The sequence below is a fragment of the Microtus pennsylvanicus genome, chromosome 3 (genome assembly GCF_037038515.1).
Source record: "Microtus pennsylvanicus isolate mMicPen1 chromosome 3, mMicPen1.hap1, whole genome shotgun sequence".
In the NCBI taxonomy this organism is placed as follows: domain Eukaryota; kingdom Metazoa; phylum Chordata; class Mammalia; order Rodentia; family Cricetidae; genus Microtus; species Microtus pennsylvanicus.
Window position 1 is genome coordinate 109518536 of NC_134581.1, and position 27369 is coordinate 109545904.

General features: G+C 43.2%; 1 protein-coding gene across 1 annotated transcript in view; it reads left to right on the forward strand.

Moving 5' to 3' along the window:
• The window catches only part of Arhgap42 (Rho GTPase activating protein 42), a 216040-nt gene that overhangs the window by 61475 nt on the left and 127196 nt on the right, over positions 1-27369 (forward strand). The window contains exon 3 of the mRNA XM_075966834.1: positions 20676-20737. Within this exon, the coding sequence (XP_075822949.1) occupies positions 20676-20737 (62 nt within the window). The remainder of the gene's footprint in view (positions 1-20675; positions 20738-27369) is intronic.

A 27369-nucleotide genomic window follows, 5' to 3' on the forward strand; every position in this document is an offset into this window, starting at 1 on the left:
CTCTCATATTGATGGGAAAGCATCCCTATCTATGGAAGGGTAGATGTGGTAGCTATAGTAACTGCTCTCATATTGATGGGAAAGCATCCCTATCTATGGAAGGGAAGGCGTGGCAGCTATAGTAACTGCTCTCATATTGATGGGAAAGTGTCCCTATCTATGGAAGGGTAGATGTGGTAGCTATAGTAACTGCTCTCATATTGATGGGAAAGCATCCCTATCTATGGAAGGGTAGATGTGGTAGCTATAGTAACTGCTCTCATATTGATGGGAAAGCATCCCTATCTATGGAAGGGTAGATGTGGCAGCTATAGTAACTGCTCTCATATTGATGGGAAAGTGTCCCTATCTATGGAAGGGAAGGTATGGCAGCTATAGTAACTGCTCTTACATATTGATGGGAAAGTGTCCCTATCTATGGAAGGGTAGATGTGGTAGCTATAGTAACTGCTCTCGTATTGATGGGAAAGCATCCCTATCTATGGAAGGGTAGATGTGGTAGCTATAGTAACTGCTCTCATATTGATGGGAAAGCATCCCTATCTATGGAAGGGTAGATGTGGCAGCTATAGTAACTGCTCTCATATTGATGGGAAAGTGTCCCTATCTATGGAAGGGTAGATGTGGTAGCTATAGTAACTGCTCTCGTATTGATGGGAAAGCATCCCTATCTATGGAAGGGTAGATGTGGTAGCTATAGTAACTGCTCTCATATTGATGGGAAAGCATCCCTATCTATGGAAGGGTAGATGTGGCAGCTATAGTAACTGCTCTCATATTGATGGGAAAGTGTCCCTATCTATGGAAGGGTAGATGTGGCAGCTATAGTAACTGCTCTCATATTGATGGGAAAGTGTCCCTATCTATGGAAGGGAAGGTATGGCAGCTATAGTAACTGCTCTTACGTATTGATGGGAAAGTGCCCCTGTCTATGGAAGGGAAGGCATGGCAGCTATAGTAACTGCTCTCATATTGATGGGAAAGTGTCCCTGTCTATGGAAGGGAAGATGTGGTAGCTATAGTAACTGCTCTCATATTGATGGGAAAGCATCCCTATCTATGGAAGGGAAGGCGTGGCAGCTATAGTAACTGCTCTGACATATGGATGACTAAACTTCCTGACAGAAGCAGCTTGTAGGGAGCAGGATTTATTGGGAGTCACAGGTTGAGATGGTTTCAGTCTGTCCTGCCAGGGAAGGTGTAGTGGGGTTCATGGCAGTGGGAGGAGTATGGCACAGCCCCTCACATCATGGTGGACTATGAAGCAGAAGAGGATTGGGGACCAGGGGCTGGGCTGTCACCCTTAAAGACTCCCCTCTAGTGAAATACTATAGGCTTTCACTACCTGAAGCTCCGCAAATTGTGACATCAACCGAGGAACAAACATTCAAAGTAAGACCTTGTCGGAGACTGTTCAGATGCAAACTGTAGCAAAGACACTGATGTGGGAGAAAGGAGGATGAGGGAAATACTGTGTGTGTACAGCACCTGGGCAGGTAGATCTGGGCGATCTTAACATGAAGGCCCTGAAGCCATTGCAGATAGGTCATATGGCTTGTGTTTGTATTTCCAGAGGGCAGATGAGCTGCTGCAGATGAGCTTTGCCCGCAAAGTTTTATTTGGTTGTTTTCTGGGTGCAAGCCCAGAAGACAATTGGCTGTGAAACCCTGACTCAGATGCAGGTTGTGGATACCTGACTTTTATACACTCCCGCTGCCCTGAAGAGGCACTGCGAGAACTTCTCATGCTGTGTTAGTGGTGGAGACTGCTTGTTCTTTCTCAGGCCGCCCAGGTCCAAATTAATCACACAGAAATTATTAATTACAACACAAAAGCTTAAGTGTATTTGTAGCTAGCTCTTATATCTTAAATTAACCCATTTCTATTAATCTGTGTATCTTCATGTGGTTGTGCCCTACGGTGAGGTTCCTTTGTCTGTCTCCTGTGGGGGCTACATGGTGTCTTTCTGACTCTGCCTTTTTTTCTCCTGTATCTCTGCTTGGATTCCTACCTTGTTTTATTCTGCACTGCAATAGGCCCCAATCAGCTTCTTTATTAACAAATGATAATAAAACATTCACAGCATACAGAAGGGAATTCCACATAACCTCCCCTTTTCTGTTTAAATGAAAAGGAAGGTTTTAAAATTACATATAACAAAACAGGTATCAATCAAGAATTATAGTTGCAATATTTAGTCCATTTACATTTGACAAATTAAGGAAAACACTCTATCATCTATCTTATCTTCATGAGTCTAATGTTTATCTCATTTATCTATAATTTTTTAAAAATATTTATTTATTATGTATACAATATTCTGTCTGTGTGTATGCTTGCAGGCACCAGACCCCACTATAGATGATTGTGAGCCACCATGTGGTTGCTGGGAATTGAACTCAGGACCTTTGGAAGAGCAGGCAATGCTCTTAACCTCTGAGCCATCTCTCCAGCCCCTCATTTATCTATAATTATAACTACCTTTCTTCAACTCTATCAAAGACTTCAGAAGGATATAATATTATCTAAGTAAACAGGAAGTGCATTATAAGCAACTTCTAAAACTCTAGAATTGATAGAGGCATCTCAATGCCTGGACAGTCACCCAAAGTTCTTCTGTACTGTTGGGGCATCCATCTTAAACCTGGAGGTCCATAGTATAGCAGGGAATTTTAAAGATAGCTCTGCCTATATTGGCAGTTTGTCAGTCACTTTCTTCTGTATCCTGCAAAATGAATAGCAGACTCTTTCATGAAGTAGCAACCCTGACGGACTGTCTCATCTTTTTTAGGCAACTTAAGCAGTCATTTTCCTGTGGGTCCTGCATGTCCAGTTCATACAGCATACTATCAAGCAGTCCAGGAAAGAGCAGTTTCTTACCCAAATGGCTAACAAACGCCATAAAGAACCTCTTTGATGCCCATCATTCTCTTCAAATAGATTGGTGCTGCCAGGAACAGATGAGTCTCATTTTTATGAAAAGTCCTAAGTTCTTAAACATTTTAAATGCCATACTCTGTTAGTCTTTGAAAGGTTTGAAGAATAACTATCCGTCTGAAATATATCTCTGTACATCTAGAAAGCCTAACATAACTACAAGCTTGACTATTATAGATGACTATCTATCAACCTGTATTTCTTAATTATACATTACATTTTTTAAATGAGCTGCATAAATACAATACCTTAATCAAGAGCAGAAATATGCATATAACAAAATTGACTTTAAATTTGTATCAATAAACTGTAGGGATAAGTCCTGCCCCTTAGGGGGCATGTTCGCCTTGGGCTAGTGTTCACCTATAAATTTGGTGAGCATGCTCGCAGAGCTTGCTTCTGCTTTCCTGGTCTCCGCAGGAACGGTGGTTCTGTAAGTCTATTTCTCCATTAAAGCTGCATATATTTTTACAATCTGTCTGCATTCGTTTACGCCGTTACAATAAACCAAGATCCATACCAATGCAAAGTATTCATCTCTATAGCATATTCCCCTTTAAATGTAAACAAACATTTATAAACAATCATTTAGGGAATTTGGGCATAGTTCTCTCCAAACTGCTTTCTGCTGTTTTTTGGCCAAAGTAATTTTGGGGTTCATGGAGATCATTCAGTGGGTCTTGGTTCATCAAACCATATTAACCTGGAGGGAATTCACAGGTTTTCATCCTCATTGGAAACAAAAGCAGAATCTCTTTTCCAAAGCAATATATTCTCAGACTCAAAATTTGAAGTCAAGATACCTTTAAAGTACATATCTTGTTTTAGCTAGCAGCCTGCACAATGAAATGTCTCCCTTGGACTTAGCTCATTCACAGTAAGAAAATTAAAAGAAAACATGATAGTATGCATAATCCAGACTCTCTGTTTATATTCCATCTTTATGTAGCTTATTTTTCTTACTTTATTGCTTTTTTACAAGTTTAATATTTATTTCATTATCTTTTTTCCTTTAATCTATGACTATCTATATTCTTTTATATAACTGTCTATATTCTTTTTCTTCTCTCTCCCAACCCTACTTACATGTATCCAGCACTGTGACCCATTTAGAGGTCTTTTTCACCTGAATCTGTCTTTATTGCATATCTCTAATCCTTTTCTGACCAGGAAGGACCATTTGGACTGCTTCTTAAAATGCTAAGCAGCGTGACTAGGACTAAAGCTGCTTTCACTTTTGGTTCTGCCCAATCCATAATGGTGGAGGCATGTTAGCTGCCTCTGCAAGCCATGCACACCACCCCACTTCCAGGTATGCAGCAAGTCTATGTTGTGCCCTTAAGCAGTTTTTAAAATATTTATTTATTTATTATTTATACAATATTCTGTCTATGTGTATGTCTGCAGGCCAGAAGAGGGCATCAGACCTCATTACAGATGGTTGTGAGCCACCATGTGCTTACCGGGAATTAAACTCAGGACCTTTGGAAGAGCAGGCAATGCTCTTAACCACTGAGCCATCTCTCCAGCCCCCCTTAAGCAGTTTTTAACATGCTGACCACAAACCACATTTAAGTGCTCAGCCTCCACAAAGAGCCATAACTGTTCATGCAAGGAGCACAAACCAGGAAACCTTCTTAAAGAAACTGCGTAGTTTTTGCTGCCAGCACTGAGTCAGGAAGACCTCTCTTATAGGAGCTATGATGCTCCTGCTTGCCATCAGCAAACAGAGCCCACCTGAAAAAAAATGTGGTTACCAAGAAGCTGTACTAAACTCTGTTTGTGTGTGTGTGTATGTCTAGAATTCCTTTTTTAAGTTCTCAAAGGTTTTACTTGCATGTAGTTACCCATGTTGTAGTGCCATTTTGTTGGTGGACATTGCTTGTTTCCTGGCCACCCAGACCCAAATTAATCACACAAAAACTGTATTAATTGCAGTACCATTTTGCCAATAGATTGAGTGTATTTCTAGCTAGCTCTTGCATCTTAAATTAACCCATTTCTATTAATCTGTGTATCGCCATGCAGTTGTGCCCTACCAGTAAAGTTCCATCCAGCATTGGTGTCTGTTCCTGTGGGGCCTACATGGTGTCTCTCTGACTCTGCCTTCTTTTTTCCTCTATCTCTGCTTGGAATTCCAACCTTGCTCTATTCTGCACTGAAATAGGCCCAAAGCAACTTCTTTATTACCGTCATGGAGATGGATAGAAAGATAAATTTGTATGAGCTACTGACTTTGTTGTGTGTGTGTGAGTAGAAAATATTTCTCACATAGGAATGTTGTTGTGGTTTTGTAGAATTTGGCAAGCCCAGCAGCAGCTCACTGTCCTTTCCCTTTGGACCTAAAAGCACAGTGATCTTCTGAAGTTATAGCACTTGGCTCCTAGGTCACGAATACACATCGTAAGTTCACTTGTTAGTCATTCAACATGTACTCATGGAGCACTTAGCAATTTTCGGGGCCATGTGGAAACTGAAGAATACAAAATAAATTGATGAGGGTTGTTGGAAGATGTTTGAATAAACTTGCAAGTCACAAAGGAGAAAATGAGTAAGGAAAGGAAGCAACGCAGAGGGAGATTCTTGGAAAGGAAAGCATTGTTGATTAATACACCGTAGGAAGACAGTCCTGGAGAGCTTACAAGGCTAGGTGACCAATAAATAAAAAGAGCAGTTTGTCGAAGTTTTTCTGTCAAGGACAAAGGTCATGGGAGTTTTGCTGCGAGAAGAGCTTTGAAGTCACTTTTGAGTCTTGGAACTCAACTGAAGGTGCTCTTTCTTACAGAGATATACAGGTGAGCTTCAGTAACATAAGCAGAACAATCTTTATGGAATTCCTAGAGTGCTGAAGCTGTAGCTTAGCTGGTAGAATGCTTGAGTTCAGTCCCCAGTACATCACACACAGAGCAAGATGGCCGACTCTGCAAGACCCAGGCTCAATGGAAACATTCTTTTCTATGTGTAGCTTGAACTTTTCATCATTCTTACAAAATATACACCTTCTTTTATCTTTTGTGCCAGAAATTCCTAGAGTACCTTTCACCAGAATAAACAGGGGGGCCTGTGCCCCAAGATTGGGAGTCTCAGAGCTTTGAATTTTATCTTGATTCTTTGTTTCCAGTACAGCTGTGGGAACTGGTACTAGGCCCCTAGGCCTATAACCAACATCCTTTTTTTTTTTACTTTAACTGAAATTGGAAAAGAGAAATGTAGAAGGGAAATGGATTTATTACATTTTGTCCACATTTTTGGGGCCATCTAATTCACCCCACGCCTGTGGCCATCTCATAATTTAGAGAAAGATAGGAACCAAAGGCTAGAACATGTGTAAATTTAACTGTGAGAGGTCCTTTTCTGGGGACCAGGAAACCTAGGCAACTGGTTGTCTCTGCTTTTGTTAAAAAAGCTGTTTTTTTTATTCAAGTCTAAGTCAAGGAAAATAGAAACCTTTTCTTTTTATTCTTGAAATGGGGTTTTTCTGTGTACTTGTGGCTGGCTGTGTAGATGAGACTAGCCTCTAGAGAAAAGATTCACCCATTTTTGAAAGAGAAAAAACATCTTGGGCTTTTGTGGGATGTATATAATCCCCACCATTCCTGGACTGGCAGATCTTCTAAGTCCTTTACTTTGATGACAACCCGTTCAAGTGAACAGAAGTTAGTGGACGGATAACACAGGGAGAGCACAGGGTCTCTCTTTAATATCTCTGGGGACATTAGCCCCGGATCACAGTGACATGAATCAGACTTTAATCTGTAGGGGTTGTTCATGCAGATGATGACCTGCTGGTTTTTTGGGTGGTACCAGATGTAGCTGTACTAGTAGAGTGACCCATGCTGTCTAGACATTCTCAGAGAGAAGTTTGATGCCAGAGAAAAGACTGTTTTTCCAAAGGGCATGACCCTAGAATAAATAAGAGATATGGATACTGTGAGAGATTCCAAGGCACAAAAAAACAAACCAGTTTTTCAAACTGAAATGACATAGAAGACTGGTTTATACTGGCTTTTATTGAAGTGCTTAACATAAAGTTTGGACAAAAGATTTTTTGAGTGCATCAAAACCAAAGAAACTTTAAAAAGTAACATATATATCTACATTAATACAAGTATAGACTGTGTGTTGTAAACAACAACCAATCAGCCAAAGGTAATTTTTTCTTTTGTTCTTATGTTTGAGGAGGTAAAATATACAATACATGTCTTGTAGTTTTTCTGGGTTTATTTCTTTATGTCTGTAGCCAGGATTTTCAGGGGGTCTTCCTCAATGAAATCTTTAACCTTGAACTAATCCACAGCCTTTCGTTTCTTGTGGAAACAAAAGCACAAGCTTTCCCCAACCAACACATCTTTTGACTTCCATTTTGAAGTAAAGACGTTTTAAAAATATATAGGTTGGTTTAATCTAGCATCCTTCATAATCCAATGTCTCCTAGTGGCTAGCATTTGTTCATCAGCAATCAAAATATTCAAAGACAACACAGACTCCCTGTGCATTTTCTCTTTTTATGTGGCTTTTTAACATATATATATATATATATATATATCTTCACTCCTTTTTATAAGGACTTTCTTACTTTTAAGCTATTTTTCTATGATTGTCTATAGCCTTTCTCCTTTTCTTCTCAAGCCTATGCACATTTTTGAACACAGTGTACTCTGTTTAGAGGCTTCTTTTGTCTGGATCTGTCTTTATTGAACATCCACAGAGTGCTCTGATCACATGAGACAAATCTTAAGTTGCTCTGTCAGCCGCCTGCACAACACAGCTTAGTTCACGGCACTGGCACACGACGGCTGGTGGCTGGCTCCATTCCTCAGGCAGCTGCCAGTAGAGGGGTCTCTGTTCTGTGCCTGGCATAAGACGGTGAGACTAGGAAGCCATGTTTGGCTCTGTCTTTGTGCATTTGGAACCTTTTCTTAAGCTTTCTCAGCTCTTATGTGAATATACATGGCCAGATGGTAGATGCAATTTGTAGGTAGACATTTGTCCCCCCAGCCATCTCAGAAATAACCACATAGTGACTTGGTATTAATTATAAATGTTTGGCTGATAGCCCAATAGCTTAGGCTTGCTACTAACCAGCTCGTACAAATTAAATTAACCCATATCTCTTTTGCATGTTTTACCACAAGGCAGTACCTTTTTTCAGCACAGCATGTCCATCATCTGCTTCCTCTGTGTCTGGCTGGTGACTCAGCTTTCCTTCCTCCTAGCTTTCTCTTGGTTTGGCTCTCCCACCTAACCTCTTCCTGCCTAGCTATTGGCCAGTCAGCTTTTTATTAACAGTGTACAAAGGGATTAATCCATGGCAAGTGTACCAAAGCCAGAAAAGGCACTGGTGGTTCAGGATACCAGTAGAGGATAGCCAGTAGAGGGAGCAATCGGATGTGGGTCCCACTTAGGTGAGATGCAGGTGGGACATAGCCATAAAGAAAAGGAATGTAGAATATGAAAATATCTAATAGTTTTGAAGCAAAAAGGCCAAGACTAGAAATAACATTGTCTTGCATTTGTATATTTAACCAGGTGCTTATGGATACATAATGGAGGTCACACGTATTGCTTTTAGCAGTGGTTCTCAACCTGCTAAATATATCATATATATATATATATATATACACATATATATCAATATATATATCATATATCTATCAATATATGAACCTTTGGTTATTTATATTATGATTTATAATAGTAGAAAATTACGGTTATGAATTAGCAACAAAACAGTTTTATGATTAGGGGTCACCACAACATGAGGAACTGTATTAAAGGGTTGCAGCATTAAGAAGGTTGTGAACCACTGGTTTATAGTATGAAGTTTGCAATTTATTTACGTGTTAGAGATTCTGAGCTGTAACGTGACCAAAGTCAAAGGACGCTTGGCCTTCGTTAGGATTTCTATTGCTGTGAAGAGATACCAGGACCATAGCAACTCATAAAAAGTAAAAACATTTAACTGGAGTAGCTTACATTTTCAGAGGTTTATTTCACTATCATCTCGGTGTGACATGGAGACTGAGCGTGAGTCTAACAGAGCCAGCAGCCTTCCTTTGTGCTTTCTGCTTCATGTTCCTGCTTGAGTCTTGTCCTGACTTCCCTCCATAATGGACTATAATATGAGCTGGAACAAACCATTTTCTTCCCCTAAGTTGCTTTTTCTTAGAATATTTTATGATAGCACCTGAGGGAAACCAAGGACACTGTGTGAGGAGGGAAAGGTGATGAGGTAATGGGGGTAGGGGAGAAACGGGAAAGCAGGGTTTGTGGTAAAATGAAAAGCTCAAAGGGGGAGCTGTCAGCTCCAGAGAGGAAGGGTCAGAAGTGGAAGAGCAGCCAGTGCAGACGAGGACTCCCTGATGTCTCTCTGAGGAGCAGGAGGCCGGGACATCTGGTGAGAAGGAGGGGAATTTTGGGCTGGGTTCTTGAGAAGGAACATTCTTTTGAGATAGCCTCTATGGGAAATAAGATTTGGAGTAAACTAGGGTTGAATAAAAGATTTGCCAGAAATGCAAACCAACCGGGTTAGAGAGCTTGAACTTTAGTGTCCTTGCAAGTGTGTGGACCACAGCCAGGAGGTTACAGCGGGTTGGGAGATTGTGGAACAGTGAAGCTGGACAGGCAGAGGTTGTTGAGGATTGCCAGGAGTGGGGGGAGGTAAGCAGGAGCAGTGTGAGTGGGGCTGCAGAATGTGAAGGGATGCTAGCTGGGAGGTCGGCTCTGATGGCAGCAAGCCTGGTGGGGTGGGTGTGTGTACTAGGTGTTAGTGGGTGGTTGTCATTAATAGATTCCCAATGGGTTCCCTCAGGCCGGAAGGGTGCCTACTCACTCTCTGAGTTCAACAGCTCCTGGATTATTGTCTTTAAATATGACAGTTCTTTTCTCCTCTCACCTGACAGGATTGTAGACAGACACTGTTGTCCCCTTGCAATCACGGTTGGCAGGAAGAGTTTGGAATTGATCAAATTAAATATCTGCTTTCTCACCCATTTATCCTGGGGCTGTGGGTCAAGCTGTCCAGCCCTCTATGAAATGAAGCGAATGCTTCAAATCACAGGTGGACATTAGATTGTTGTGTAACACTAGACACAAGGCAATGAGTTCCACTAAGTTCTTGAATTTTGTCTTGTGAACTTGATACGCATAATGCTGGCAATTTCTCAACTAAACAGCTTGAGAATTTGGAGGAAACTCATCTAAAGTGATGACACCTAAGAAAATCTCTGCTGAAACTAAGTTTAACTCTCTGGCATTGAGAGGTTACTCCACATATTTCTACATATCCATTTGTCAAAATTTAGTCATTTGTATAATAAACATGTGACAAATATGTATGTAAGCCCAGAACGCATACATATGTAACCGAACTCTCAAACATACTTTTCTTCTTGTTTAGCATTTTCTTTTTTCTAAGATTTATTTTATGGGTTTGAGTGTTTTGGCCTCATACATACGTATGTGCAACTCTTCCAAATGTCTCAGAAGTCTGGTGTGGGGGTGCAGGGAAAACTGAATTCAAGGAAATGAACTCGGACTCCAAGAGAGTACTCCCTGATGGATCCTGTTTGGAGTCTGAATTACTATGTGAGGGTCACTCAGATAAGCGAGGCCCGTGTGATTGACAGTAAAAGACAAGTCGTAAAAGGTGGGGGCCAGGGCATTCCCGACTCTGTGTGGAAGACCAGGTCAGCTGGGGACAAGTTCACTTTTGCTGTCCTGCTATCCTGTTCACCTGTAGTCTGTGAATGTATGGTTATTTAATATTTAATTAGGAATCTATGCCATAATATTAAACACATAAAATACTTTTTACAGCCGGGCCATGGTGGCGCATGGCTTTAATTGCAGCATTTAGGAGGCAGAGGCAGGTAGATCTCTGTGAATTTGAGGTCAGCTTGGTCTACAGAGTGAGTTTCAGGACAGCCAGAGCTACAGAGAAACCCCGCCTTCAAAAAATAAAACACTTTTTACATTTATTTATTTGTGTGTGTGTGTATGTGCGCACATGCGTGTGTGTGTGCGTATGAGTGTGTGTGTGTGTGCGTGTATGCGTGCGTGTGTGCGTGTGAGTGTGTGTGTGTGTGAGAGAGAGAGACCTTGGATTCTGTGAAGTGTTGGAAGAGGAATGTCTGTGAGTGCTAATGTGCCTTGTGGGAACCTGCTGGCATTTGTCAGAGGCCATTCATACTTCTACCCTGACCTCCACGGCCCCTCCCTCCTTGATGCCACCTTTAGTTTAGGAAGCAACTTAATGGCTTTGGGAATAGTTCTCTGTGGAGAATGGAAAAGTCTTATTTGATGTTGCAGCTTCCAGAAAATAGCAACTAGGATTGTCATCATAAATAGGTCCGTATGGCAGGGTGGGTAGTCTGTCACTAGAGATGTTCATTGCAGTCATTGACCAAAGATACCCAGTACCTGATGGGAAAGGCAGGCCGGTTTTAATATTATTAATAAATAATGACACAATATTTACTATTCAGGCATACCTCAAGCAGGTTGTGTTTGTTATTTTGTACTGAGATTAAATTGATCAACATTCAAAGTATTTTGCGATTTGACAACACTTCTGTCTTTGATACTCATGAGTTTCATAATTATTCAAAGATAAAGAATTCTCTCAGTAGCTGTCCCTGACACGAACCCCTCAGAATTCTATGTAAGTTCCTGCAAGTATCTGCAGTGTAACATACAACTCACATGTGGCCTACAGAGTCATCTGCCTTTGTTCACTGATGCTATTTTTACTTTTCTTGGTGTAGACAGTTTTGGGGACATACAAGTTATTCACCCATTTGTGCTCACCCTCTTCCTTTGTATGAGAATCAGTTCAGAGCGTTCCCGAGACAGAGCTCCACAGCCCTGTTGCTTGCTTCCTGACTATTGCTGAAGTCACGCCTGGGCTTATAAAATGTAGTTGCATGAGCTCAGTTCAACCTATACACACTTCTACAGATTTTTGTGTTTTCCTTGGGACTCAGTGAAATAGATCACTTAGTTCTTGGCTGTAGCTCATCTGAAAACTGCAAGGGATGAGCTTACTCTAGTAAAATGACACAGCAGGTTGTGGTTGTGTATGGTCCTGAGCTGGTGATCTTTGCTTTTGTTTGGGATGGTGTCATTTCCAATGGAGGACAGACTTCTGAAAAATTTAGGGCAACATTTTGCTGTTATGGTTTAAAAGTATGTAAAGCTCACTCTGACGGAAACATAAATAGAGAGTATGTGACCGTCTAGTTAATTCAACAATGAGTAGCAAGTTCTGCTTTGGCCTTAAGTTTATTTATTTAATATGTATATGGGAGGTGTACATGTCCTACGTGGAGCTCGGGGGACTATGCTCAGGATTTGTCTTGGCCTTCAATCACGTGGGTCCTGGGTTTTGAACTCAGGTCATTAGGCTTGATTGCAGGTATTTTTAGCTGTTGAGCCTTCCCTACAGCCCTATTTGGTTTTGAGCAGTCTCACCCTGTAGCAGGCTGTCCTAGAATTGGATCCCAGACTGGCCTCAAATCCCAGTTGATATTTCCTCCTCTGTCTCTGGAGTGATGGGATTGCAAGTATGAGCCACCATACCTGGCTCTCTCTCATTTTCACTACAGGCACTTAACAGGTTTTCTTATTAAAAAATAAAAATAGCTGGGTGAATTTCAGCTTGCTTAAAAGCGCAGGTTACAAAAGAGATTTTGGATATTTAGAAATGCTGGAGAATGGACATTTTTGGCAGTTATGTCCAGGCCATCACTGCACTGTATCACCATCTAGGATGGGATTTGACGTTGCCTCGGTGATTATTTTTACACTCACGTGGCCTCTCACAATCACACTTCAAGAACAGATTTCACTAGTTTCCAAAGGGCTTTGCCAATTTTATGTTTTGGAGATAAAATAAAAGGGGTGTGTATAACAATATTTGTGACCTCCAAAAATTGTGCAGTTAAAATTTATATGGGAAACTTTCTTGGTTGTTTGCCAGGAATCCTGCTCTGCAGATGGACAGGAAGGGGAAGAATTATTAGTGATGAATACTGCCAGGAAAATTTTATTCAGGTGGCAGGAATGTAGAGAGCTGCATAGCTTTCTGAGGTAGACACTGGCTTATCTTTTTTATGACATTTCATGCATCAGAAACTAAGAGCTGCTATTTTATTCTTGTACATTGGATATACTGTGCAGATATGTTGTTCTAACTTATGGATTCAAATCGTTTTCACTGGTGGGAAACCCAGTGTCTAGTAAGTAACATTTTTGAAGAAATTGCCCTAAATCAAGTTCCCATCATGAAATAGGTGTGGTTCATATTTGTAATGACTATTACATTAGATGCTAGCCTTCAACTAGAGAGTAAGTATCAATAAATAAAATATGAAAGGCCATAAGCAGATTTTCTGTATGGGTATTAGTAATTTCTATATAATTATCCACCTTTAGCTTTTGCCTAGATGACACTTGAAAAAATGGCGCAAGCCTCCTACTCGAGGTCTGGGGTATAGTGTGCATCCTATAGTTTTCATGTTCTTTGTTTTAAGTAGTGTTTAATGAATTGTTTTAATGCATATGGGTCATCTATATTCATAAGTCTCATTGAGATTTTCCTGTAAGCCTGTAGCAATCATTTGCTCAAACCTTTCTTCCCAGGTTTACTCTCTTACCCGCTCCCACCCCGACCCTCCATCCCTGGTCCTCTTAGCCCTCTCAGGTAGTCCGTCCTGGGCTTCTTTTTAAAAAAATATTCCTGTTTCCACAAGTGCGAGGAAACATGGGGTGCTTGTCATTATGCGCCTGGCATGCTTTACATAGCTTGATGTCTGGCTCTGTCTATTTTGCTGCAAAGGGCGTGGCTCTTACTGGCTGAGTACAGCTGTTCTGTGTGTATAAATGCATGTAACACCCCAGTGGTTTGATACTATTGTGACTAGTGCTTCAATAAATGTGGATCCGCAGGTGTCTCTTCTATGAGGACTCAGCCTCCTTCAGTGCAGACACACAGTAATATAACGAGGTCACGTGGGAGTCCTGTTTTTGGTGTTTCGAAGGAAACTCTATACTGATTCTCAAGGGATGCACTGATTTATTCTCACCAGCAGTGTACAGGGGTTGCATTAACCACCGCATCACTTGTATTTATTCTGATTGATGGGATAAATAGAATCTCAAGGCACTTTTGATTTGTATTTCTTTGGTGGATAAGTGTCCTGAACGTTGCTCATGTGTTGCCTGCTGTTTATAGGTCCACAAGTGAGAAGTGTCTACTAGTCCTTTGCTCGCATGCCTGGCCTTGCTTGTTTGCCTGTTAATTCTTTTATCTACCAAGATTCTGACAGTGTCCTGTTCAACTTTGGGGTTGGTGACTGGGATTCCCAGGAACCTGTTCTCCTAAAATCTAGTTTGCATAATAACGAGATTTCTATGCTGCCTTGTGGGACTCTTGTCTGTTTTTGTTTTTGTTGTTGTTCTTCTAGCAATGTGTTAATGCAAAAACCCAAAGCTTTAGCCACATGCTTCTGAAGTTGGTGGACCACCAACCAATTTGTGAGATGAATAGCCATTGTTCCCATGTGCTTACTTTCTCAAAGAACACAATATCCTCATTTGGGCCAAAAATAAGTATTTTTAAATGGAACCGGCTTTATAATATTTGAAAAGAACAGTTTTATTTCTTTTATTTTTTTAAAGGCTTTTCCCTGCAAACTCAACAAAAGAAAAAGAGGGAACAAAATTAATTGTCAGATTGGGTCCAAATCCCCAAAAACTGCTGGAGGGTGGGCGGTTTTGTTGTGGGGAACCAGACATTCAATTTCTTTTGCATATTAAAATTTGTCTCCTCATTCATATTATAATCAGCTATTATCTTTCCGAGTTTATAAATAGTATTTATATGGAAAACAGAGCAGTTCAAATGTAGTAGAAAATGGCATCAGTCTCTTTTGAACAGGGAGAGGCAGTGGGAACCCAAAATAAGAATCTGAGTTGCCTCTTCCTGGAGACCAAACTCTCATTTAAAGCAGCCACACTTTTGTGGGTTTCCTAATGGAGCCTGTGGGCTTGAGCAGGTGACCCAAGAGCCTGTCCTGTGGTCACTTTCTGAGTTGAACAAGTGAGAGGGTCTTTGCTGCTGCTGCCTGTTCCTCTGTAAAGCCCTGTTTGTCCCAGGGTGCTCCCTGACTGCCCTGTAATAGGTCTGTCCTTTGTGAAGCTCTGTTTGTGCCAGGGTCCTCACTGACTGCCTTGTGATAGTTAGACCCTGACGTGAAGTCCTGTTTGCTCCCAGGTCCTCGCTGGCTGCCTTGTGATTGATATGATTTAACTTTGGGAAACTGTATCCTATGTGCCCTTCCAGCTTTGCAGCTGTTAGAAAATAAAGAACTTGTTGGATCTTCCTATTTTGATATTTATTTTAAAAATTATGTTTTATTACATTTAACAAAAACTACCCATTTCTGTTCCCGCCAGTCACCTCTGCTCGTATTTACCCCCAAGACCATTTCAGAAGCCACCATGTCTTATGTTTTCCAGGACCTTGATTGTCATTTTTAGGCACTACCTCCTGACATCAGGTGTCTTTGTCTCAAATTGCCACACCAGTCTGCTATTCTCCCAACACAGGGCAATTCAGTTAGCAGTTTTAATATTCATATTATAATGAATGAGTGTATTACTTCTGACACAGCTAGTATATTTTGAGAGTGCTATTTGTATATCTTTGTTTCCCCAGTTTGTAACTGGCTGTGATTTCTCTATCTCTTCCTTTTCTCCCTCCCTCCCTCCCTTCCTTTCTTCACCTTCTTTCCATTAGTCACCTATTGTGATAATGTTAATTGGCAACTTAGCAAAAAATCTAGTCTCCCCTGGAGATGGACCTCTGAGCCTTCTTGTGGGGTATCTTTATTGCTTTAATTGAGGTTAGACAACCTGCCACCGTGAGTGACACCATTCCCTAAGTAAATTCTGCACTACAAAAGTAAAGAAGCTGAGAGGCAGGAGCACTCATTGCTTCTGTGACTACTGCTTCACTCTTGGCCTCCTTCTGCTTCCTCCTTGGTGGACTTCTCCCTGCTTGATGGACTGACAGTTACCTGCGTGACAGACTTTGACTGTTAACTGCTTGATGGACTGACTGTTCCTGCTTGACAGGCTGACTCTTCCCTGCTTGACAGGCTGACTGTTCCCTGCTTGACAGATTCACTGTTCCCTGCTTGACAGGCTGACTGTTTCCTGCTTGATGGACTCACTGTTCCCTGCTTGATGGACTCACTGTTCCCTGCTTGACAGGCTGACTGTTCCCTGCTTGACAGGCTGACTGTTCCCTGCTTGACAGGCTGACTGTTCCCTGCTTGACAGATTCACTGTTCCCCTGCTTGATGGACTGACTGTTCCCTGCTTGACGGACTCACTGTTCCCTGCTTGACAGGCTGACTGTTCCCTGCTTGACAGACTGGCTGTTCCCTGCTTGACAGACTGGCTGTTCCCTGCTTGACAGGCTGACTGTTCCCTGCTTGATGGACTGACTGTTCCCTGCTTGACAGGCTGACTGTTCCCTGCTTGACAGACTGGCTGTTCCCTGCTTGACAGACTGGCTGTTCCCTGCTTGACAGACTGGCTGTTCCCTGCTTGACAGGCTGACTGTTCCCTGCTTGACAGACTGGCTGTTCCCTGCTTGACAGACTGACTGTTCCCTGCTTGACAGGCTGACTGTTCCCTGCTTGACAGACTGGCTGTTCCCTGCTTGACAGGCTGACTGTTCCCTGCTTGACAGACTGGCTGTTCCCTGCTTGACAGACTGGCTGTTCCCTGCTTGACAGACTGGCTGTTCCCTGCTTGACAGACTGACTGTTCCCTGCTTGACAGGCTGACTGTTCCCTGCTTGACAGACTGGCTGTTCCCTGCTTGACAGACTGGCTGTTCCCTGCTTGACAGGCTGACTGTTCCCTGCTTGACAGACTGGCTGTTCCCTGCTTGACAGACTGGCTGTTCCCTGCTTGACAGACTGGCTGTTCCCTGCTTGACAGACTGGCTGTTCCCTGCTTGACAGACTGGCTGTTCCCTGCTTGACAGACTGGCTGTTCCCTGCTTGACAGGCTGACTGTTCCCTGCTTGACAGACTGGCTGTTCCCTGCTTGACAGACTCACTGTTCCCTGCTTGACAGACTGGCTGTTCCCTGCTTGACAGACTCACTGTTCCCTGTTTGACAGACTGGCTGTTCCCTGCATGACAGACTGACTATTCCCCCTTGACGGACTCACTGTTCCCTGCTTGACAGACTGACTGTTCCCCTTTGATGGACTGTTCCCTGCTTGATGGACTGTTTTCTCAACTGGAAACTCTGAAACAAACTCCTCCCTTAAGCTGGCTTTGTCATAATATTTTAGCAGCACAGCAGTGAAAGAAAGTCAGACGCCCTTGGCTGATCAATTTGTCCAACCTGTTCCGACAACTCTCTTCTCAGAGGAAGAAAGATGTAATATGCACTGTACTCGAGAGAAAACTTTCTCTTTTCTGAGATATATTTTTCTTAGCATATAGTAATTATCCATGAGGTGGGTTTTTCTTCCTTCATTTGTTCCTTCCTATCTTTCTTTCTTTGTTTCTTTCTAGACAGGGTTTCTCTGGGTATCTTTGGCTGTCCTAGAACTCACTCTGTAGACCAGGTTGATTCTCCTACCTCTGCCTTCTGAGTGCTGGGATTAAAGATGCGCATCACCGTTGCCCAGTTAAATAAAGCTACATTTGTTTATTTATTTATGGTGTTGTTCCTTTCACTGTCATAAAGTGGGCTTTGATATAACGTTTTTTTATTTATTTATTTTAATTTATTTATTTATTAAGGATTTCTGCCTCCTCCCCACCACCACCTCCCATTTCCCTCCCCCTCCCCCGATCAAGTCCCCCTCCCTCATCTGCTCGAAGAGCAATCAGGGTTCCCTGACCTGTGGGAAGCCCAAGGACTGCCCACCTCTATCCAGGTCTAGTAAGGTGAGCACCCAAACTGCCTAGGCTCCCCCAAAGCTATAACTTTTTTTGTTTTGTTTTTTTGAGACAGGGTTTCTCTGTAGCTTTGGAGCCCATCCTGGAACTAGCTCTTGTAGACCAGGCTGGCCTCGAACTCACAAAGATCTCCCTGCTGCTGCTTCCCCAGAGTTGGAATTAAAGGCCTGCACTTTTCATACATTTATAGAATGTATTTTGATTATATTGACTTCTTCTTACCCTCTTTTGTCTTCCTTCCCACTCTTCTGGATTCTCTTTTACTGTCAAGTCTTTTAAATGGCCGAGTGAATTTTATTAGAGTCACTCAGAAGATGATGAGAGAGGCCTTGTTGACAGGTCGAGGGAAAATGTACTTCCCTCTACCCTCAGCCATTAGCTCTTAGGGAGGGATGGGACCTTGTGACTTCCTGCCCTTCCCATGATGAATGATGAATGTTGATGGTTTAATCACTGCCACACAACTGCCACAGGTTAGAGTATACCTCACAGTGTACCCCACACAGCTGCTGAAGTTAGGGTACAGTGAAGCCAACACCCCACAGTGCTCCACAGTGCTGCCCTCCTGTGCACCCCACAGTGCTCTCTTCCTGTGCACCCCACAGTGCTCTCCTCCTGTGCACCCCACAGTGCTCTCCTCCTGTGCACCCCACAGTGCTCTCCTACTGTGCACCCCACAGTGCTCTCCTCCTGTGCACCCCACAGTGCTCTCCTCCTGTGCACCCCACAGTGCTCTCTTCCTGTGCACCCCACAGTGCTCTCTTCCTGTGACCCCACAGTGCTCTCCTCCTGTGCACCCCACAGTGCTCTCTTCCTGTGCACCCCACAGTGCTCTCCTCCTGTGCACCCCACAGTGCTCTCTTCCTGTGCACCCCACAGTGCTCTCCTCCTGTGCACCCCACAGTGCTCTCCTGTGCACCCCACAGTGTTCTCCTGTGCACCCCACAGTGCTCTCCTCCTGTGCACCCCACAGTGCTCTCCTCCTGTGCACCCCACAGTGCTCTCCTCCTGTGCACCCCACAGTGCTCTCCTCCTGTGCACCCCACAGTGCTCTCCTCCTGTGCACCCCACAGTGCTCTCTTCCTGTGCACCCCACAGTGCTCTCCTCCTGTGTACCCCACAGTGCTCTCTTCCTGTGCACCCCACAGTGCTCTCCCCCTGTGCACCCCACAGTGCTCTCTTCCTGTGCACCCCACAGTGCTCTCCTCCTGTGCACCCCACAGTGCTCTCCTCCTGTGCACCCCACAGTGCTCTCCTCCTGTGCACCCCACAGTGCTCTCCCCCTGTGCACCCCACAGTGTTCTCCTGTGCACCCCACAGTGCTCTCCTCCTGTGCACCCCACAGTGCTCTCCTCCTGTGCACCCCACAGTGCTCTCCTGTGCACCCCACAGTGTTCTCCTGTGCACCCCACAGTGCTCTCCTCCTGTGCACCCCACAGTGCTCTCCTCCTGTGCACCCCACAGTGCTCTCTTCCTGTGCACCCCACAGTGCTCTCCTGTGCACCCCACAGTGCTCTCCTGTGCACCCCACAGTGCTCTCCTGTGCACCCCACAGTGCTCTCTTCCTGTGCACCCCACAGTGCTCTCCTGTGCACCCCACAGTGCTCTCTTCCTGTGCACCCCACAGTGCTCTCCTCCTGTGCACCCCACAGTGCTCTCCCCCTGTGCACCCCACAGTGCTCCACAGTGCTGCCCTCCTGTGCACCCCACAGTGTTCTGTGCACCCCACAATGCTCTTCCCTTGTGCACCCCCATATTTTCCTCTAAATCTTACACTCTTTCCATTCCTTCTTCTGTAATGTTCCTGAGCTAATAGACTTCAGTTGTGGGCTTTGCATTACTGGGTGCTACTAAGTATACCTATACAGTATTACACACAAGTACACGTGTGTCTTCGTGTGTCCATGCACGCATGCCTGTGTGCACACGTGAGGTTGGGAGAATGTAGGTATCTTCCTCTGTTATTTTCCACCATTTTTCTTCGAGGTAGGAGCATTCCCTGGACCCAGGTCTCAGCATTTTCTAGCTCAGTTGGTAGCTAGGGAGTCCCCGGGGATCCTCATGTTTCTGTCATTTTCCTATCTCAACACAGTGTTCACAGGCGTGTGTGGCTATGCCCAGTCTTCTATGTGGGTGCTGGCGATGCAGACTTAGGTCTGCAGGCTCACACAGAGCCGTCTCTTCAGCCTCATTTATTGCTTCTTACAGATTCGAAACTGTTTGACCTGGAGAAATGGCTCAGCAATTTAGAAAACTGGCTTATTTTTCCCTGGTCCTGAGTCCAGTTTCCAGTACCCACACAGTGGCTCACAATCCTCTATGCTGAGATCTGATGCCCTCCTTCTGGCTTAAAGTTGTGTATGCAGATTGAGTACTACATAAAATAAATAAATAAATTTAGAAAACAAATACAGCAACAAAAAATGTTTCATATCCACAGACCATTCTTGAAAGAGGACTATTTTTAGGTAAGTTTCATATATTAAGTATATAATCTATATTTGTTTTAGGATCTGTAGACAAACTTCTAGGCTTCAGTTAGTAGCTCACACAGAGACAGCGCCTCTTCTCCACAGCTGTTAGTCTTTGGTCTCTTACTATATGCTTGTTTCTATGTCTGTACAAACAAAATCACACAATATAAGATACAAATCAGTAACTACTTTCATTGTAATGTTTGCTCTTATGTAATTAAATATTAGCCCTGAAAGAGAATTAAAACCTTTCTTTCTGTCTTGTTTTTAAATAGCTCAATCGCTGAAAGAATTTGCAAGGCTTCTTATTGCCGTAGAAGAAGAAAGGCGGAGGCTGGTAAGTTTGTTCTTATTTCTTATGAATCCTTCTGTGTTTGAGCATGCTGGAAGACAGAATAAATCTGAATTAGATAACCATATAGCATCTCACAACTAGAAACACAAAGTAAATGCTACATGCAGTTTGGAAAAGATCTTTGACTGTAATTAAGTTTAAAGATATTGTATGGAGGAACTGACTAATAAAGTGGATAAAACAGTCTATACTAAAGGCTGTTAGCATGAGACTTTGAAATGGGGGCATTTGAGTAGGGTCACGAAAGGCAAAGGGGACGTTGCTAGTTGGAAAAAATGGGTTTAAAATATTTCTAGACTAGTAGGTTGGTTAGCTTATGTAAAATATTAGGTCACAATTATTGGCAGTGCTTCTTTACACAAACTATAATTTAGTCTGGGTATGGTGTTACATGACTTTAATCTCAGCACCCAGGAGTGAAACTCTGCAAAGTTGAAGGCCCACCTGGTCTACATAATGAGTTCTAAGCCAGCCAGAGATACACAGTGATACCCCATCTTAAAAATTAACAACAAAGAAACAAACAAAAAATCAAAAAAGAAAGTTACTGTAAATTTTGGGTGTTGGAAAGTCAGTCGGTTCAGTGGTTAAGAACGCTTGTAGAGTAGCCTGGTTTGGTTCTCAGCACCTATGTGGTGTCTTCCAGCCAGCCAACTGCGACGCTTGCTCCTGGGACCACGACACCTCCTTCAAGCCGCCGCAGGCCCTGCATGCACATTGTGCCCAGACAAACATTCATGAATACGGACATTTCTGTTATGGCTGTAGTTAGCTTTTTTGAACAATGGATTTGAAGTTTATTTTATTGTTATTTTTACTGTCTGTATGTCCATGATGTGTGTATGTCTGTATGCATGTGTGAGCTAAGTGTAACACAGTGTTTGTGTGGAGGTCAGAGGACAACTTTGGAGAGCTGGTCCACTCCTTCTTTATGTGAGTTTTGGGAATCAAACACAGGTTACCAGGTGCTTGTTGCAAGTGCCTTTAACCAGGGAGATACTTGCTGGCCTTCAAGTTAACCATTAGAAATAAGGTTAACTGTAAAAAATAATAACCTCATGAAATGAGTGGAATTGGAAAAAAATTATTCCAAGTGAGGCAACCCAGACCCAGAGAGACCGACATGGCGTGTGCTCACCTCTAAGTAGATATTAGGAGAAAAGTACAAGATACCCAGCCTACAGTTCGCAGGCCCGGAAAGGCTAGGGAACAAGGAGGGCCCAAAGATGGACACATGGATTTCCCTGGGAAGGGGAAAGAGACGAGATATCCTGGGTGAACCGTGAGCTGGGAAGAGGGGTGTAATGGGGTGGGTCAAGTTGGGCAGGTGAGTGTGAGAGCTGGGTTGGGGGCAGGATGGGGGAGAGGAATGAAAGAGATTCTTGATGTGGGGGGGCATTTCAGGGTTTGGGAGAAACTTTGAACCAGGGAACCAACCGCCCAGAAATCCAAAAGAATAGCCCTGGCTACGATTTCTAGCAATAGTGGAGAGGGTGCCTGATCTGGCCTTCTTCTGTAATCAGATCAGTGATTACCCTAATTGTCACCAGAGAGCCTTTATCCAGTAACTGATGGAAGCAGATGCAGAGATCCACAGCCAAGCACTGGGCAGAGCTCTGGGAGTCTTGCTGAAAAAAGGGAGCGGGGATTGTATGAGGGGGTGGGGGTGTCAAGGTCATGACAGGGGAACCCACAGAGACAGTTGACCTGAGCTCCTGGGAGCTCATGGACTCTGGACTCAGGGAGCCTGCATGGGACTGACCTAGGCCCTGTGCATGTGTGTGACAGTTGTACCTTGGTCTGACTGTGAGGCTCCTAGCAGTGAGATCATAGCCTCTTCCTGGTTCCTTTAGCTGGCTTTTGGGAACCTGTTCTGCATGCAGGATTTCCTAGCCCAGTCTTGGTACGGGGGAGGAGCTTGGTCCTGTCCCAACTTGATGTGACAGGCAAACTTTGTTGGCACCCATGGATGGCCTGTCTCTTTCTGTGTGGAGGAGGGGCGAGTGGGGAAGGGGATAGATGGGAGGTGAGGGAGAGTGGAGGGAACTGGACGAGAGGAGGAAGTGTGATTCATATGTAAAATAAATAAAACAAAGTTAATTGATAAAAAAACTAAAAAAGACACTTGAAATATGCAAGCCTCTATACCAACACTGTAATGAAATAGATTTTCCTGAAATTAAAGAATAAATGTAAAGAATATCTCAGTGTCCTACATAGATTAAATTCCGTCTTTTGTCTCCATTACATTGTGGGTGCTTTTTATCTCCTGACTTGGAGTTCTCTGAAGAGACAAGAAGGGAACTTTAGGGATGGTGGTACCTGACCCTCAGTCCCTCACCACTCAACAGTGGTAGTTACAGCTTCTGGTGCTTGTTGTCATTTCACTTCTATTGCTGTGACAACACCCCAACAGAAAGCGGCTTAGAAGACCAAGGGCTTTATTCTGCCTTACAGCTGCAGAGGGGATACGATTTTAGCCCTAGCTTGGTCTGTCAAAGAGAATTGCCACATTTGGTTGTGTGTGTGTGTGTGTGTGTGTGTGTGTGTGTATGCATATTTGCTCACAGAACTGGTCTCCTTGATATGACTTTAGTGTGCCTATAGGCTCTCCCAATTCCAATTTAGTTCAGCACCTTTCTACTTTGAGGACCAGTGATTTATCAGGTGGTGCCTTGTAGGTAGGGCCAGATGGGTGGTACTGTTGCTATGTGCTCATAATTGCAGGATCATTCTTCATCCCCCAAGCTCAAATGTTTCTTCTAAACTGGAAGCTGTCAGGTTGAAGCACTTTCTGAGCAAACCACTGTTTTACATACTGTGGAGGGACTTAGATTAGGGCCCAGCCAGATTGTAACATCTGCTGGTTTGCCTGCTTGTCCTCCCTCCCTCCCTCCCTCCCTCCCTCCCTCCCTCCCTCCCTCCCTCCCTCCCTCCCTCCCTCCCTCTCTTTCCTTCTCCCTTCCCTTCTTTCTTTTTTTCCCATTCTTGCAGTAGTAGAAGTTGTTAGTCTAGAGAGCAGGAAGAATGAGAACATTTGCTAGGATTTGGGGAAATATTTCAAAGTATTCATATTATGGAGACTTAAGACTTGTAATGGCAGCTAAGAGTATGTTAAAATTCTAAAAATACCTCTGTATAGAAATTGTATAGTGGTCAGTCAGTGACACCCATTTTGGTGTCATTTTACTGCTCATTTAACACTTCTGTGTTGGAGTGTAAGGAAGGCAAGTAATGGAAGATAAAGGCAATTTTCCTGTGTATTCCTTGCAGGCTCCCAGAAGAACGTTTGCAAAATTCTCTTTTTCCTCTCTAAAACTCGGGGAATATGCTGTTAGCTATTTTCTGTTCCTGGTAATACACAGAAGACTAAGTTGGTATTAACTTTAAAATATATTTTTACCGTAGCATTCTATTTATAGAAAGATTCAGACATGATACTTTTCGTTGTGACGAACATCCTGATGGTTATTATTTTCATGGTTATATATAAAATTGCTGAATTTCAAGATTTGTAAACGGATACATGAAAATAGACACCCAATCTTTCTATACCTTCCTGTCTCCCAAGACCTATGTATTCAGCCTGTTGATTTACAATTGTTGACTCTCAGGAAGGGTTTTAAGCCACTGTTCTCCCGGATAGCACTAGCATGACCCATTTCAAACAGGACATGCCAGTGAGGAGCTTTCATATGTTATGACTTTTTTTCTCATCACTATATATATTGTATATGGTGTTGAAAATTACCGTTTCTGTTTCACTCCTTCAGTACAACTCCCTGGGCAGGGTTTTTACTGATTATAGATGTAGTGTTCTCATTCCCAATGACATCTTCCAAACGGACACAGCACTTGGGCCTCTTGTCTCTCTCCTTTGCTCTTTATCTTGTAGGGTTCATAGCCTTTACTTTGGACACTAAAAACTATACATCATGTTGGACAATTTTAGCTTTTACCATTTCCTATTTTCTCCTTTGTGGGGTGTGTGTATGCGTGTGCACTTGTATGCTCTGTATGTGTGTGAGTGCTGGCCTATGCATGGAGGTCAGAAGACAACCTGGGGGTTGGCCTTCACCTTCCATCATGTGTGGAACTAATCTCTTGTTCCAACACTCTGTCCTGGATAGCAGACCCAGCGCTTCCGAGAGTTCTCCTGACTCTCGCCTCATCTACCATAGGAACGCTGGCATTATGGCTGCAACCTACCATGTCGGTATGACAGCTCTTCTGACATTTTATCATTGCCCCTCATGTTTGCACCATAGACACAATAACCTCGCAACCACCTCTCCAGCACTTCCTTTCATGTGCTCTGCAGGATCACCATTCTTGTTTATTTATTGCTAGTGTTGTGTGTTTGCTAGTCGTTGCTGTATTAGTAAACTATGATTGGAGTCTGCTCTTTGATACTTAGGTAGCACAAAAATATACTTTGATGTTATGAGGTAAATGTAAAGTTGCTACGAAAATTAATGCTTACACAGGGAATTTAATTTTCAAGTGCAGGGAAAACAGTTAGTGGTTACACAGTACACAAGAAAACATCAAGGAGGAAGCTCTGGAAGGAAGCTTTAAACAGCTTAACAAATCAGTGGGTTTTTGGAATGTGTCGGCTGATAGGTCAATGATATACATTCAGAAATGAGCGACACAGCTGCTCTTCTCCAGAGAGCAAAGGCATCATCTTCGTTCTGATGAAAACACAGTCACTGTATCCATTTCCTGTAGACGGCAAGGGAAAGCTTTGGTAATCACCAAGAGAAGAGCAAAAGCCTTCGTAAATATTCCTTTCATATTTTGAATTAGTTATAAGATAAATAATAAATAGAAATCCCATGTATTCTTTAACAACTTTTCCCTAATGGTAGTGTGATAAGCAAAATAAGTTCGACTCCAAAAGACAAATATTGAATGTTTTCTCTCATATGCAGAATTTAGAGGTATGTGTGTGTGTATGTGTGTAGGTATATATAATGCTTATGAAAGAAGAAAGGCATGCATGTATGTAGGCATGTCTGTAGGTATGTCTGAAAGGAGAAGAGCAACCATTTTGGGGAGGAAGGGGACAGTGGGAGGGGAGGTGGTTAACAACAAATGGTAACAGTACAATTTACACATGTACTATCATGATGGGACTATCATGATGAAGCACATTGTTTTGTAAGTTGACTATAAACAATTTCCAGGGCATGGGAAATCATTGAAAATGGAAGTAGTCACGTTTTGCAAACATTTATAGTGTCTTTCTCTGAACTGAGTATTGTTCAGCGAGCTGAGAGCACAGCAAGGAGCTGAAGTAATTTTTGCTGTACAGCTGGTGTAGACAGAGGTTACACAGGGGAAAGAGCTGGTGTCAGGTGCTGATGCACACTCTAAAGAGGTAAGGACAGGGCTGCTCAGTGGTGCTAGGATTGTGGGTGTGCAGTGTGAGTGCAACCAGTGTGCAGAGCTCTGATCTTGACCCTGAGTACAGAGGAAGGAGGCTAGAGAGAGAGCATGGGATGTTGGAGGTGTGGAAGGGCTGGAGCCAAGAACTAATGAGGAGAAGCTTGAGATGGAGCTGACTGCTAAGGATGTTCAGGAATGAGACTTGCTCTCTGGATGGTCTTTCAGAAATGGGTTTAGGGATTTAAAGATAGGCAGGACTGAGAAATTTCTGTCACATTGCCACTTCATTTTCAAGTCAGCGTTTGTTTCATAGCTGTATGTGTCTACCATCTGATTGTGTAAATTTACCATAATTATTTCCCTGATGATCTTATGCCCAGATCCATGAAGTTTCCCCAAAACCAACAAGGAGACCGAGTCCCATTTGTAAAATCATAGAGCCTTTATTTCATACAAGTTTGCAAACTTTGTCTCTCAGTGTGTGGAATAATCAGAGAGCCCCAAGCTCAGTTAGGGTTGGTTTTTTATAGTAGTAAAGGTGGGGGTGAGGGATTTCTAAGGTTCAGGACCCCTGATTGGCTGACATTTGTCTAGGGGTATCCTGGTGAGTGTGTGCTGGCAGGTGATCCTATCTACAACAGTTGGGATGTTAGGAATTTCCTTTGGATGGTCTGTTCTTGGGTGATGCTCTGGTAATCTCAGTTTGTGGTTCTTCCTACATCCAGGTATTGCTTCAGGGTAAACTACTGAGACTCGGGCCTCCATTAAACTTATTGATGGCTGAGTCCTACAGTGGCAGGTGATAATGGTTGGAAGTAAAGAGCTTCCTTTGGGTGGTCTGTTTCTATTTAGCTTATCACTGCTGGCTTCTACAATGACGGTAATGGATGTAGTTTAGAATGTCTTTTAGAATCAACCCTTTTAATACGAGGGCTGTGCTGTGCTGGCCTTCGCCACTTACCAGAGAGCTGACCCTCCCCATTGCCAGTCCTGGGATAATAGATTCCCCCACCCCCAACTATGCCTGCCTGCAAGGGAGAGCTGGCCCTTCTCCTCACCTGAGGGGGTGGTCCCAGCAGTCCAGACTGACCAACTCAGCTATGATCCAGACAGTCATCCAGGGCTTAGAGTGGGCACTACCCAATATTTACCCTATCTATGACCTGCTGGAGTACGTGTAGGGACTGGTCTTGCAGAACCATAGCTACAGAATCTCCCTGACT